The sequence below is a fragment of the Camarhynchus parvulus genome, chromosome 5 (assembly GCF_901933205.1).
Source record: "Camarhynchus parvulus chromosome 5, STF_HiC, whole genome shotgun sequence".
NCBI classification, from domain to species: Eukaryota; Metazoa; Chordata; class Aves; order Passeriformes; family Thraupidae; genus Camarhynchus; species Camarhynchus parvulus.
The window spans coordinates 56,214,336-56,228,612 of NC_044575.1; the positions used below are offsets into that span (position 1 = coordinate 56,214,336).

The 14,277-nt window shown below is 48.6% G+C and overlaps 1 protein-coding gene across 1 annotated transcript; it reads left to right on the forward strand.

Annotated features, from left to right (window-relative positions):
* Positions 1–1,127: 1,127 nt before the first annotated feature.
* Positions 1,128–12,157, forward strand: SIX4 (SIX homeobox 4). The gene is made up of 3 exons (XM_030948552.1): positions 1,128–2,029; positions 3,354–4,042; positions 6,451–12,157. The coding sequence occupies exons 1-3, from the start codon at positions 1,197–1,199 to the stop codon at positions 7,245–7,247; spliced, it is 2,319 nt and encodes a 772-aa protein (XP_030804412.1). The 5' UTR covers positions 1,128–1,196; the 3' UTR covers positions 7,248–12,157.
* The last annotated feature ends 2,120 nt before the right edge of the window (positions 12,158–14,277 follow it).

Sequence of the window (14,277 nt, forward strand, 5' to 3'; positions counted from 1 at the left end):
CCTCCCGCTCCCCTCCCTCCTCCCGCCGCGCCTTCCGCCTTCCGGTGCCGCCGCCAAACGGCCCCGCCGCCGCCCAGGGCCGCCCCGCGCGTTCCGTGCGCGCCCCGGCCCCGACACCGCCCGCCCGAGCGGGAAGGAGCCCGGGCGGCAGCGCCGGGGCTGTCCGGGGACTGTCCGGGCCCCAGAGCTCCGGATGTAACAGCGGCAAACGGGGGCACCTGCCCATGACTAACCAAGAGGAACCACGGAACCAATCACTTCGGGGAAGACCAGCGTGTCAAGCAGACCATGGCACTAAGTGCCACGTCCAGTCTATCCTTAAACGCCTCCAGGGATGGTAATTCCACCGGCTCCCTGGACAGCCCATCCCAATGTTTAATCATCCTTTCTGCGGAGGAATTCCTCCTAGTGCCCAACCTAAACCTTAATACTCTGTCCTTTCGTCCTGTCGCTGGTAGCCCAGGAGCAGAGCCCGACCCCCACCTGGCTACTCCTCCTTTCAGGGAGTCGCAGACAGTGATAAAGTCACTCCGAGTCTCCTTTTCTCCAGGCGAAACACCCCCAGCTCCCTCAAGCGCTCCCCATAGCACTCGTGCTCCAGACCCTTCCCAGCTCCGCTACCCTTCTCTGGACTCGCTCCAGCACTTCAATGACTTTACTGAAGTGAGGGGCCCAGAAACGGACACAGCAAAACTCCCTCACCCCCAGTAAGGACAGCAGTCAGCATCAGGAGCGTTTTAACCCCTTCCCGTCCAGGGAAAGCCGCAGGTGACGGAGCCGCCGCTCCCCGGGGGCTCCAGGTGGGGATGGGAGGGGGGGAGCGGAGAGAGGAGCGCGGCCGCTTGATTGACGGTTGCCATGGAGACGCCGTAGCCCCGCCCTCCCGGCGCAGCGCAGCCAATGGGCGAGCGCGGCCGGGGCAGAGGTGGGCGGGGCCACATAGTCTTGCGGCGGGTGCGGGAGTCGCGGCGGGGGGAGCGGCGGAGCGCGGCCGGGATACAGCAGCGATCCCGGATGGTCACCGCGGGGCCGGGGGAAACCTGATCGGCTAGAGCAGGAGGAGGAGAGAGATAGGAAGGGGGGAGAGGAGGAGAAGGGAACGTGGTGGGGGGGGGGAGGGAGGAAGGGGAAAAAAAAAAGAGCGCACAAGAAAAAAAAAAGAAAAAGAAAAAAAAAAAAGGAAAACAAACCGAAACATGTCTTCTGCCTCCCCCGCCACGGACGACATCGTGATCGCGGTAGAGATCAAGGAGGAAAATGTGATGGAAATGCTCTCCGAAGCCCCCGACGGGCCCGCGCCGCCGCCCCCTCCCGCCGCTGCCCAGTTCCCCATGGAGCATGCAGGCTCCGCTGCCGCCGGCGAGGAGGGAGCCGCGGAACAGGTACTGCTCCATACGGAACTCCTGGCCAGGAATCACCACGCTGCCTCCTCTCCCTCCTCTTCATCTTCTTCCTCCTCCTCCTCCTCCTCGCAGACCCCCTTGGCTTTCTCCCCGGACCACGTCGCCTGCGTGTGCGAGGCGCTGCAGCAAGGTGGGAACCTGGACCGCCTGGCCAGGTTCCTGTGGTCTTTGCCCCCGAGCGATCTGCTACGTGGCAACGAGAGCCTGATGAAAGCCCGGGCGCTGGTGGCTTTTCACCAGGGCATCTACGCCGAGCTCTACAGCATCCTGGAGAGCCACAACTTCGACTCCTCCAACCACCCGCTGCTGCAGGAGCTCTGGTACAAAGCTCGCTACACCGAGGCGGAGCGAGCCCGGGGCAGACCCTTGGGGGCGGTGGACAAGTACAGGTTGCGGAGGAAATACCCCCTGCCCAGGACCATCTGGGACGGCGAGGAGACGGTCTACTGCTTCAAGGAGAAGTCCCGCAACGCGCTGAAGGAGCTCTACAAGCAGAACCGATACCCCTCGCCCGCCGAGAAGCGCAACCTGGCCAAGATCACCGGGCTGTCCCTCACCCAGGTCAGCAACTGGTTCAAGAACCGCAGGCAGCGGGACCGCAACCCTTCCGAGACCCAGTCCAAAAGGTGAGGGAAAACTTTTCCTCCCCGCCCCCTCTCCCGCCTGCCTTTCCCTCTCCCGGCTCTTTCTTCCCTTGCAAACATGGCGCTTACCTTCGGTGCGCCTCGTCCTCCCCTCCTTCCTCCTCCCCGCTCCCTCGTTCCCAACACACCCACCCGGCCCGGGCGTGCGAGGCGGCGCGGGGAAACTTCCCGGACCCGCCGCCCCGCGCTCCCGGGGCAGCTCCCGGCACGGGGGAGCCGCGGGGCGGACTCCCGGGAGGGGACGGGACGGGGGTGTTCGTTCCCCCCGCTCCTTGTTTTTATTCAATTGTCGCGCCTGACAGAGTTAATCATTGACGGCCGGAGGACGCGCGGGGTCCCGGCGCTCCCTCTGTTTTGAAACCTGACTCGGGAGCGGGCCGGGCTCGGGTTTCAGCGGGGGAGCGGGGCCGGTTCCCGGGGCTCCCGGGAGCGGCCCCGGCCCCGCTCCGCCCGCGGCTCGGGCTCGGCTCCCCCCGCCCCGCGGCGGGGGCGCGGGCAGGTGGAGGTGACCTCCCCGCTCCCGCCTTCCTCCGGGAAGGGACGGGAAAGGGGGGAGAAAGCGCGGGGAGGAGGGGGGGAGGAAGGGAGCGGGGAGAGAAGGAGGGAAAGCGGCCGGCGGAGGGGGCCCCAAGGCATTTCTCAACCAACAAGGGCGCGATTGTGCCGCCGCGGCCCCTCTCCGCGGGACACATCAAAGGGCGAGGGGGGAGGGAGGGGAGAGCGACCGAAAAATGCAGCCGAGGGCGGACCAGTCAGCGAAAAAGCCCGGCGCAGCCCCGGGCGGAGGCACAAAGGCCGCCCCCCATCTCTCCGTCCCTCCCCCCGGCACGGCCGGAGGTGCCTCCGCCGGCACCGGGGCAGCGCGGGCCGGGGTTTCCCCCTTCCCCCGGGCCGGGGGCGCCAGGCTGAGCCCGGAGAGTCCGGCGGCGCTCCCCGGCCTTGCCTCACCTCCCAGCGCTTTGCCAAATGGCCGCGGCCGGTCTCACACGTGTGGGCACCCCGGGCCGGCCGAGGGGGGCCCAGGCAGCCCCCTTCGGTCGCCGGGGTGGAGGAATTTATTTACAACTCCATAACCCAGTCTGTAAAGTTTCTCCTTTGGCGAGTGTTTGGTTTGATGTGTTCTATTCTAAGAAACCTCCTCCCTTGGCTTAAATATTCGTTTAAAGTGCCTTGTAAAGGCAAAACACAGAAAAAATTTGTTCGTGGAAACTCTCACATACTTGTGTTAAAGCAAGAAGTCCCCTTTGGTGCAGAGATCGTGGTACGCCGTGGTAATGCAATGTCATCTCTCCATCTTTTCCCGTAGCGAGTCAGATGGCAACCCTAGCACAGAAGATGAATCCAGTAAGGGGCGGGAGGATTTATCTCCCCATCCACTCTCCAGCTCATCCGACGGCGTTACCAGCCTCAGCCTTCCCGGCCACATGGAGCCTGTCTACATGCAGCAGCTTGGAAACACTAAAATAGCCTTGAGCTCGTCCGGTGTCTTGTTGAATGGGAACCTCATGCCTGCCAGTACCTCTCCTGTCTTCCTCAATGGTAGCTCGTTTCTTCAGGGACCCAACAGTGTCATACTCAATGGACTCAGCGTGGGCACTTCGCAGACTGTTACCTTAAATTCGCCCAAAACTGCGGCGAGCGTCGTGAGCAACGGGGTGTCCATCACTGACATACTGTCCTCATCGTCCTCAGAAGATGTTAAAGACTTCAAACTCCTTCAGGCTTCGGTCCCCAATGCCACAGCAGCCTTCAGCCCTAGCAACATCCCAGTCACTTTCCCAGGATTGATACCGAGCTCAGAGGTGAAAAGGGAAGGCGTAGAAACTGCTGCTTCCCAGGATGGAGGCTCCGTAGTTACTTTTACTGCTCCTGTCCAAATAAACCAGTATGGCATTGTCCAGATCCCCAATTCAGGAACAAATGGCCAGCTGCTGAACGGAAGCATTGGTTTTTCTTCTCTTCAGCTGCCTCCAGTTTCTGTGGCAGCTTCACAAGGTAAAAGCTTTGCCTCTTGCAGTAAGAGGTATGAGGAAAAGTTGGAATCAGGCACACTTAGAATTTTAGAAGCTGTGGTCCTTTTCTTCCACAAGGTATCAACAAGGTATCTCAGCCGTGGCCATGGACAGAACATCAAATAATACTGTTTGCCTTCCTTTATAGTGGGTTATGCTCGTGGGCAGACTGTTAGGTGAAGCTGAGCTTCTCTGTTAAGAGCATGGAAGGAGGTCTGGTAATTTACACCCCTTTCATCTCATGCTGTTCACAGAAGTCTGTGATAGGAGTCTTCACAAATATCTGTAAATTTTACATGTTTCAGTAATTCAGAATATTCCCCATTTGCCACTGAATTCTTTTAATGAGAAGGTTCATAAAAATGAAAATTATGGCAGCTGGAAATTGTTACCCTTGTTGTTCTTGTGGTGGTTGTTTTGTTTTTTTTGTTTTCTTAACAAAAGCATTTCACAAAAATACATTTTGAATTACTGTAGACACAACAAGACGGAGCAGTTGCTTGTACATTTTGTGTTCCATAATTAAGAAAGATTAAACTTGAGGGAAACAATAGAAGTAAGCACTAGCTCGTAGATATAAAATGTGAGGCTCTTTGGATAAAACTGCCCTCAGTCCAAGGGAAATATGTCATCACAGGTTCATGTGCCAAGTGTGCAGGCTCCTCCCCAAGTTTGCTTTAGCGTTGGTCTTAGCATACCATAGTCTGAATCTTGCAGCTGGCCAGGAAGAATCCCAGGGAGCACAAACCTTGTTCTGGATCCCTTTTTTGAAGCAGATCAGTTGAAAAAGCACAGTTGAACATCTTTGGTACTCATTGGCCACTTCATTTATTTGATTATGAAAATCATTAAACTGGAATGATTCTCTCTGGCTTCAGGAGCTGTGAATGCTATCATGAAAGTCAAATTGTGCTAATTTGTTTCTTTGAATTTAATGCGTATAGGGTGTGAATTGTTCTTACTGAAGCTGTGCAACCACATTTCTAATGGGTGCACAATTATAAGGTCCTAAAATGTGGCACTCACAGGCACTGGAAGTTATTGGCACATAGTTTAAGCAAGATTAAAGAGAGAAGACATTTAGTTTGAATGCCACCTGTAATTACTAAAGCCACTTAATCCACATGCTCCAAGGCATAAGCTAACAGCCAGCAAAGGTGAGAAAGAAAGTTCTATCCTTTTAAGCATTGTAGGACTATTGTATTTGAAAGTTCTAAGATTCATAATAAGCTCATCTCTGACCATTTTTCCTGTTGTTAAAAACACTGACTGCCCACTGGAGAGTGATCCACCATATCTTTGATGCAGAGAAAAGTTCTGCTTGTTTTGGATGGATAGCTGGCTGCCTATTCCAAGTGAAGCATGCTGCAGGCTATTCAAGTAAGCCAGTAAATAATACTGACAGGTAACTTCAAGTTACCTGGCTTTGTTATTCTAGTTTACCCATATGCATAACATCTTCCAAATAATCATAATTGATTAACTGAAATTAATAGGGAACTAAAATATTCCCCGTGTGAGAAATTCATCTTCAGTGCTGTTCTAAAATATTCAGCTGTGTCCAAGTGTAATCTCTTATAATTAAACTGCTTTTGAGAAAGAGAGGTGTTCCAAGTGGGTCTCAGTCCCAAGAGCCAGTATTTCTTATTTTAGGAATTACCATAATGACAACTGACATGGCAAGTCCAGTGAAAACAACTTCAGGTCATCTCTGGCCACCTCTCCTTGCTTTGGCTCACTACAACATCACACGAGCAGTGCCATGGCTTTCAGCAAGGGCAGGCAGTGCTGGTGACTTTTCACAGCATGGTGGATGTGGTAGGATTAGGATTTTAGAAAAACACAAAACAGCAAGGTGAAAGGGAATAGAGCTGAGTGCTTGAGGATTATTACCTAGTTAGACCAATAGAAATTACCGGTTTTTCGTGTTTTCTGTGAGGGTTGGCTCGGGCAGGTTCTCCCCAGCAGCAGTGGATTTCATGTGACGTGTCTCCAGTTCCCACACACAAGCTGTAGTCTGTCACTGAACTATCTTTAATGGCTTTTCATGCTTCTATTCTTAGATGGAAATTGAGTGGTGGCAACTAGTGAAGGCCAAAGCACATTCATTTTAGTCACATGGCTGGGGACTGTTTGCTCCTTAATGAGAGTCTGAAAGATACCTAATCTAATATATCAGAAACTTTTTTTTTTTTTTTCTAGCAGCAACTTCTGTTAACAGCATTAATTTCTTTACACCAAGTTTTCTCTCACCTGGTACAAAAATTGCTTTGCAGTGTTACATGAAATATTAGTGTATGTGTATACTGCAAAGGTAAAAAAGATTAGGACTGCATAACCCTCTGCCAGCTGTAATTTCTGTTTTCTTTTCTTTTGCTTCCTTTTCCCTAGGTAATGTTTCAGCAAACCCCAGCACATCTGATGGAGGAACTTTTACGACTGAATCTTCAACAGTGCAGCAAGGAAAGGTTTTCTTCAGCCCCCTCACTCCGAGTGCAGTGGTTTATACAGTTCCCAACTCAGGCCAGGCTGTAGGATCTGTCAAGCAAGAAGGACTGGAAAGAAGCCTGGTGTTTTCTCAGCTGATGCCAGTCAGTCAGAACACACAACTGAACGTCAACATGTCTTCTGAAAATATATCCAGTGCAGGGCTCCAGTCCCTGGCCTCCTCCTTAGTGAATGTAACGCCCTCACACAATTTTTCCCTCACTCCACCAACTCTTTTAAATGCTGCAGAACTGAGCTCTGGTATCTCAGAGAGCCAGGCCATGTCCTCACCCGTGACCAGTACCTCTACAGTGATATCTATCAGCAACACTAACTATGCAACCCTCCAGAACTGTCCCCTCATCACCAGTCAGGATCTCTTGTCCATTTCCACAGCACAGCCCGTGCTTGGAGAAATAGTTTCAACCAGTGGAGACCGTGTCAGCCACCCCCCTGCACAAGTGCAGCAGGATTTTGGCAGAGAGCACAGGTTGGTTCTGCAAGCTGTACCTGATGTCAAAGAGAATTTCTTACCTAATTCTGAGAGTAAGTCAACTGGCAATTTAATGATGCTGGATTCCAAATCTAAGTATGTTATGAGCAACATGGTTGACACGGTATGTGAAGAACTGGAAACGGACAAAAAAGAACTTGCCAAACTGCAGACAGTTCAGATGGATGAAGTTATGCAAGACTTGTAGCTTCTTTCTTTTCTTGCTTTCTGTTTTAATAGATAAGTCTCCTGTTGAGGCCCTAACAAACACCTAGTGGGGTGTTTGTGGGGTTTTTTTGTTTGATGGTTTTTTTCATTTTAAGAAACCAGAAGAACATTTAAGTGGTCTGAATCAATGTACAGAGGAATCTCCAGCGATGGAATTAGGTTGCCACACTTGGTTTGCATGCAGTATTCTCTTTTAAACAGGTTAAAGGAGAAAGGAAATGGCCAGGGCAAATACTGAGGAATGGGTACAGGTTTGGCTACCAGATACTACCCTGAAAATTTAAGTAGACTCTCCATAGTACAACATACTCTTAACAGTAAGTATACACTCCTAGCTTCAGATGAAAAAAAAATCTCACTCCAAAATGATAGAAAAATGCAGATTTTTTTTTTTCTGTTTACTTCCAGTCCATGGGCATTGAGAGATTTCTAAGGAACTCTAGACGATACCTCTCTGGCTACTTTTATGTTGTTTGAGGTTAAGAAACAAAACAAAATCATAATATTGTTACTGGTATGTTTGCTTTTTTTTCCAGCAGACTTGCATTTAAACCAAAAGTCTCACATCAATCATGTACAGGTTTCTAAATGCTACAGCTAGCATTTTGTCAGTGCACCAGAAAAAGCATCATTTGAAACTCTAATTATGCAATTCAGAAGCTTTCTATCCAGTATGAATGTAAATATTGTTTCAGTTCTTATAAAGGAGACTTTTTTTAATTAGTACAATGGATTTTATTTATGGTTTATGTTCCCTTTCACTTTAGACACAATGCATTGAAAAGGAAAACGTTTTCTGGCTCTTTAATTTATTTTATTGTTTGAGCAGGAAGTAAGCGTAGTTATTTCTGACAAGGTTTTACTTTTTTGTAGTTTTTTTCAAGCAATAGACTGTAAAAGTAAAATGTTAATCACACTGAAACTAGAAAATTAATTCCCAGTCTCACAAACCCAGGAGGTCACTGTTTCTACCCCCTCTGTCTTTGTGTTCAGGGCTTTTTTTTTTTGTTTGTTTTGTTAGTACTTTGCAATTTAGTTGAACCCTTTTGTGTATTTTTTACAGAATTCCACGTGCCTTTCTTCCTAGTGGCCTTATCTTTGTTACTAAAGCACAGTGGCAGGAGGAATAAAAACACTGATTTGCAAATATCCGTCCTCAGGGCCAAATCCTGATGCCTTACTTCTGCAAGTAGACCCCTCTGACTTGGGTGCCCCTGCTTGCACAAGTAAGAAGAGGTTTGAGAGTCTTCTGGACATGGTGGGTGACATTTCCTGGCAGTGCAGAGAGCCAAGGATGGGTCCTTCTGCCCCACGTCAGCAGGACAGGAGGGGACCCGCAGGGTTGAGCTCTTGGCTCCATGAGATGAGCAGGAAAGGTTGGATGGGCAGGCCAAGGAAGGGAACCCTAAATTGGCCAAACAGCCCGTGTGGGACGGCTTCAGCTGCTGGTGGAGCAAGGCCCCCATGCAGGAGTGCAGTTGCGTGTGTATTTATGAGTATCCTCCCAGGAGAAGCAGCCTGGGGGCTGTGGTGGGAACTGCAGCAGCCATGGTCCCTGCCTGGCTGGGGATGGGTGTCCACACCTTTCTCCCTGGAGCAGGTGGAACAGATCTTGACCTTTCCTCCTATTTTTGTAGCATGGAAAAGCACATCCTTATAGCTTTAAAACAATAATAAGAATTCAGATGTACAAAAGTGACATGCTGTTAATCCTGGTGGGTTTGGTTTTGTTGTATTTTATCCTGATGTGAATATATACAGTAACTAAAGCATGTCTTCATTCTTATCAGCGGCCTCCTCCAAAGCCTTTGGAAGGCAATGGGAAATGTTTTCATGAGCTTCTGTGGGCTCTGAAGCAGGCTCAGGACAGAACAAGATCACTTGTAAAGGACAAAAAAAAAAGGAAAGGAAAGATAATTAAGGTGGTATATCCCAGTGTGTTTGTCTTGGTTTTAACTGGTTCCATGGAAAGCTTTTGGGTTATGAAGGTTTCTCTGTGCACCGTGAGCACGGCAGCATTCTTGTTGTGGTTTTGCACTATATTGCCTATTTTGCAAGGTTTTCTGTGGAACCTTGAGGCTGAGCTCTGTCAGTGAGTGCTGGAGCCCGTGCTGTGAGCCAGGGCTGCAGGGAGAAGGGCAGGAAAAGGGAAGGAGGAGTGTGCAAGGGCAGCCCTTGCAGCTGTACGGAGTCGCTGGCGCTCTGCAGGCAGGAGCAGCCCATCAGCAGTTGGCTGTCCCCACGTGCTCCCAGGCAAGCAGGGTGTTTGAGGCAAGTGCTTTAAAGCAGAGATTATCACAAGCAGGACATGGAGCTGTATGTTCCCCTGGCACAACTTTCCCTGACGTTCCCTGGAGCTCCGCGTGAGCAGGGAATCGGATAGTCCAGAGTTCTCCTAACCACTCTGCTTGTTTATCTGTTTGCTGGGCCCCAGCATGAGCAGTCTGTTTCCCACCTCTTCTTCACCCATGTAACTAAGGTGGTGATGACAGTAGCTGTATATGCTTTGCATGAAATCATTCAGCCATTTGGAAAATTAGAAATGCCCCCTATCGCTGTCATTTTAATGGAGAACGTGTACTTGGCTCTGAAGGAGTTGATGGTGGATTAACATTTGGTCTGTGAAGCTCAGACTATATTTGGAGGCAAGCTAGGGAATATTTCAGAGCAGTTGTTGGTGTGATCATCTCTCATACTTGAAGAGACTGTGGTGTTACAACAGTACCTGTTACTTTAATTTTTCGTTGTGTTACTGAGGCTCTGAATTCCATGGCTTTGCAGCACGGTTGGTGTGAAAAACTGTGTATGTTGTTACAGTGGCACGTTTCTTGGAGTGTCTGGTACTTGTAATAGGAGACTTCCCACTCTTCAGTTGGAGTGGAGGGTGTACATAAAAGCAGTGTTTTGGGACAAAGTGAGATTAATCTATTCTAGTCTTCCAGATATCGAGTAACTTCCTATTATCTTTTTTCTTTCTTTCTCCCATTGAAAATAAGTGTCATTCCCTCCAGATAACATAGTTATAACCTCATGTTTTCTACAGGTACAATATAAAGGCTCATTGCACGGTACAGTGTGTTTAAAATAGAAATTTAAATAAGTAGTTTTATTCCTTACAAGGGTAAGTTTTTATTTTGTGGCCCTCAGGCAGGCAGGCTCACTGCTCTCAATAGACAGTACTCAAAGCCCAAAAAAGTGTCCAGGGCCAGATCTTTGGCTGCTGTAAATAAGGCATTTCTCCACTGACTCCCAAACCAAGGATTTTTACGTGGTGTTTAGGGGATTTGGATGCTGATCTCCCACACATGGGAGGGCAGTGAATGTCCAAGCCCCAAAGACAGCCCTTATTATCACATTCTGTTACTTAAATGGAAGGTATGTCTACCTGGCATACACATTCCTTCTCTTCCCTCCCTCTCTGTTACGGATGAGAGTAAAGGATCATTTCAACTTCACATATGTCTGTAGCTTCTGAGTCCACTGGAAATCTTACAGAAAACATTGCCAAATTCTACTGCTTTACTAGTCCCAGACTCAGCTTTGAAAAATATGCCTAAGGAAATTCTTACAAAGCATGATGTTAAAAACCCCTCTCTTCTTTACTACATTTGATTAAAGCTGCCTCTGTTTCACCCAGAGTTTTGCAGAAAACCAGAAACACAATGGATCGAATGCTCTGTGTGGACTGTTTGCAGCATTATCCCTGTGGTCTTACCTGCAAGGACATTTCAGCAATGTAAATCACAGACATCCATTGGCCAGGTCCTCAGCTGGGCTGAACTAGCACATTTCCATTGACTTTAATGTCCTTTTTTGCCAGCTGGGAATATGGTCCGTTCATTTCACTGGTGTTAGGTCAGGGATGGATTTGGCCCAGTACACAGTGGCAGCACAAACCAGAGCACAAGGCTGGCACTTGGGTAGAACCAAACAGTCACGGTTTATCAAAGCATATACCTCTTCCCATTTACTGCTTTCCCCTACCTGTGGATTCAGGAAGACTCATTCAGAAAGTGGCTTCACCCAGAGGTGAGGCTGGAACCGTCATTACTGCTCTCAGTCTGAGACTGATGACAATAATGGACAGGTTCTGACTTCAAATCGTGTAAAACCTTCTCAGTAATGATTTTCAGTTAAACAAATCAGGGTGGGATTTAGCCCTGTCTGCACAGGAGCTTTTCATGTACATAGATTTCCAGTGTCTGTGCACTTTCCTTAGCAAGGGCAGATGAACAAGGGGGTGAATCCCTCCAGTATCATGTGAGATATGTGTGCAGGGCCCTGGGGACATGAACTGCCCAGTGCTTGTGGGCGAGAAGAATGTCAAATCGTCCAAAAGAATAGTAATTTTATAATTCTGAAAACAAAAATAATGGTATTTTTTAAAAGCAAAGATGCCAGAAGTCTTCCTGTATCTCCTAGCAGTTATTGTCTTGAAGGATATTTTATACCTTAGTTGTATGTTTCATATAATTTAAAACTTGCTTCTTAAATTTCTGAACTCAAGGAGGGGGTGAATCTTCTGGCTTTCAGGATTCACATTCAGAGGATGTTTGTTCTTTTGCTGCATGTACTGTTTGTCCAGAACTAACCAGTTATTTCTCCAATATGGGTTTTATTGTGCCTTACAACAAATATTAAATTTAAGCGGAATGTACGTGTTAGAGGAGGGAATAATCAAGAACTTTACTGCACTGTTAGGTGATGCTGCCCCAGAGTGTATCATCAAACATATCTGTGCTTAATTACCCAACCAAAGAGATCTAAAGTATGTATGTTTGTTGTACTGTAATAGGGGTTTGTGCCTGGACAATTAAGTGTTTTATTTGTATTCTGAGATGATGTGAACTTATTTTTCTAAACACTATACTGAATAAACTTTATATTTATACACATCTTGTGTAAGTATTTCTGTTTGGACATCACGTGAGAGCTTTGAATTTTAAGTTGGTAAAGCAATCTGAAGTAGAAACTTGTCTTCTAATGACTCATCATGAAAGGTGATGGCAACTGGGAGTACCTGTGCTTGCCAGGGATTTGATCTGCACCCTGTTTAAGCAAGAATGAGACTTTCTGTTGAGGGGGTTTTGTCGGAATCCTAAAATACTAAATTAAAAACCATAAATCTTATACCTCATATTGAATCTATTTGTGTCTCAAACCAAATTTGTACCGTAATTAGTTAGATATTATTAAAATCTACTTCCACCTGCTAGTTAGGACTAATCAGTATTTACATGTGGTTCCCATGACATTGGCATGCTTTCTATGTCAGGGGCTTTTTTGGGTAGGTGTACTCCTATTTGCTAAATTCCTGTTTGTTAAAATTTTTCTTTAAAATGTTTCACATAGTGTCAGACTTGGTTTTGGCAGCCTTTTGAGAACGGCTTGAAATGTTATGTTCCCCTGATATTAAAGGATTTAAACACATTACCATATTACTTCAGATCTGCCTTCCAAGTACCAGCATTGCCTGGTTACCATTTTGATGCCAAAATGAACAACAATAAATCCAAATAGACTGATCTGTGCAGGTGAAATAGTTTCCCTCACTGAAGCTATATATATTAGAGATAATTAACAGCCTGCACACGCCAGGCAGGAAAACACCCTTCCATCCCTTTAAAATGTGTTTAGGCCAGAAGAAGCAAGGTGAGGTTGGGGAGATTTTTTTGTTTGTTTTTAATAGGTACAGTTAAGACATGAAATTCGTGATTTTGTTACTTGCTAAGACATTACCTTGGTGTTTTAAGACGTTACCTTGGTGTTTTAAGACATGACCTTGTTTTTCACCATTCCTCCACCTTTCCCATGGATCGCAGCCGCGCAGCTCTGCTGGCCAAGCACGGGAGTCCCCTCTCAGCCCGGGGAGCATCTCCCTCTTTTCTTGAGGCTGATCCGACTCTGCAGCTGCCCAAGTAAATAATCCAGTTACCCTGGAGCAGCCCCAAGCCAGAGCCAATTGCCTCGTTGCCCAATTCCTGTTTCCTTCCCAGAAGCGGGCGCTTGGCTCGGTCGTGTTCGCGGCGCTCCCTTTGCCCGAGCAGAACCGGGATGGGATTTTCCTGCCTGCAGAGAACAAATCCCAAACTGATCCCCGAGCAGCAGCTTTGTCCCAGCTTTGTTTGCAGCAGGAGCTGAGGATTTAAAGCCATCCTTCAACCTGGCTGGAGCAGCTTCTGCCTCACCATGCGGGCAGGGAAGGCGCTCCAGGAGCAGCGATGTTGGGCTGGCTCCATCCCATGCCCCGGGCTGGGATTTGTGGCTGTGCAACCCCCAGAAGGGCTCTGGATGAAGCACAGGGCTTTGGGAGCAAGGAGGAGAAGGGGAAGGTCTCGGCAGCGTATGCAAATGTCCAAATTCTCCCTGAGCAGCCACCCATGCGGTATGCAGGATGAATCATGTCCTAACGGAGCGCATTCCTGCTGCTTTGGAGCGCTCCGCAGATGTGCTCCAGGTCACCCTGGGCGAGAAAACCACACACAGCCACGGCTCCTTCTTCCCTGGCAGCCTGTGCACAGATGGAGAAAGGGGAGACAGCACCTTGGGAAGGGTGGGCAGCCGGATCCCTGAGCCCCTGCCCTTCCCACAGGGCCTGGGGATGCTGCAGGGAGGAGGGGGAGCTGCCAAGGCAGTAGCTGGGATGGAGCTGGTGGTGGGAAGGCTCAGGAGATGGGTGGTTTCTCTTGATCTAGCAGGGAGACAATGCTGGAAGACATCACTTATTATCCTCTATATTTGTCTTGATTTTTCCCTGGTGCCAGATCAGAAGGGGATTTTGCTGCTCCAAGAGGCAGAGGTTGGGTCAGTAAAACAAGATTTTAATATGAATATTCACAGCTTGGAAAGCAGAGGTCTCCTTCCAGGTTGCATCCCCTGTTGTAGTGATCTCTGGCTGCAGAAATCTCTGGGCTGGAGTCTTAGGCTGGTATATGGATACAGATCACATTTTTAATATAAAAATACATTTTAGAAGGAAAATGATTCCCAGAAATAGGAATTCCTCGGCC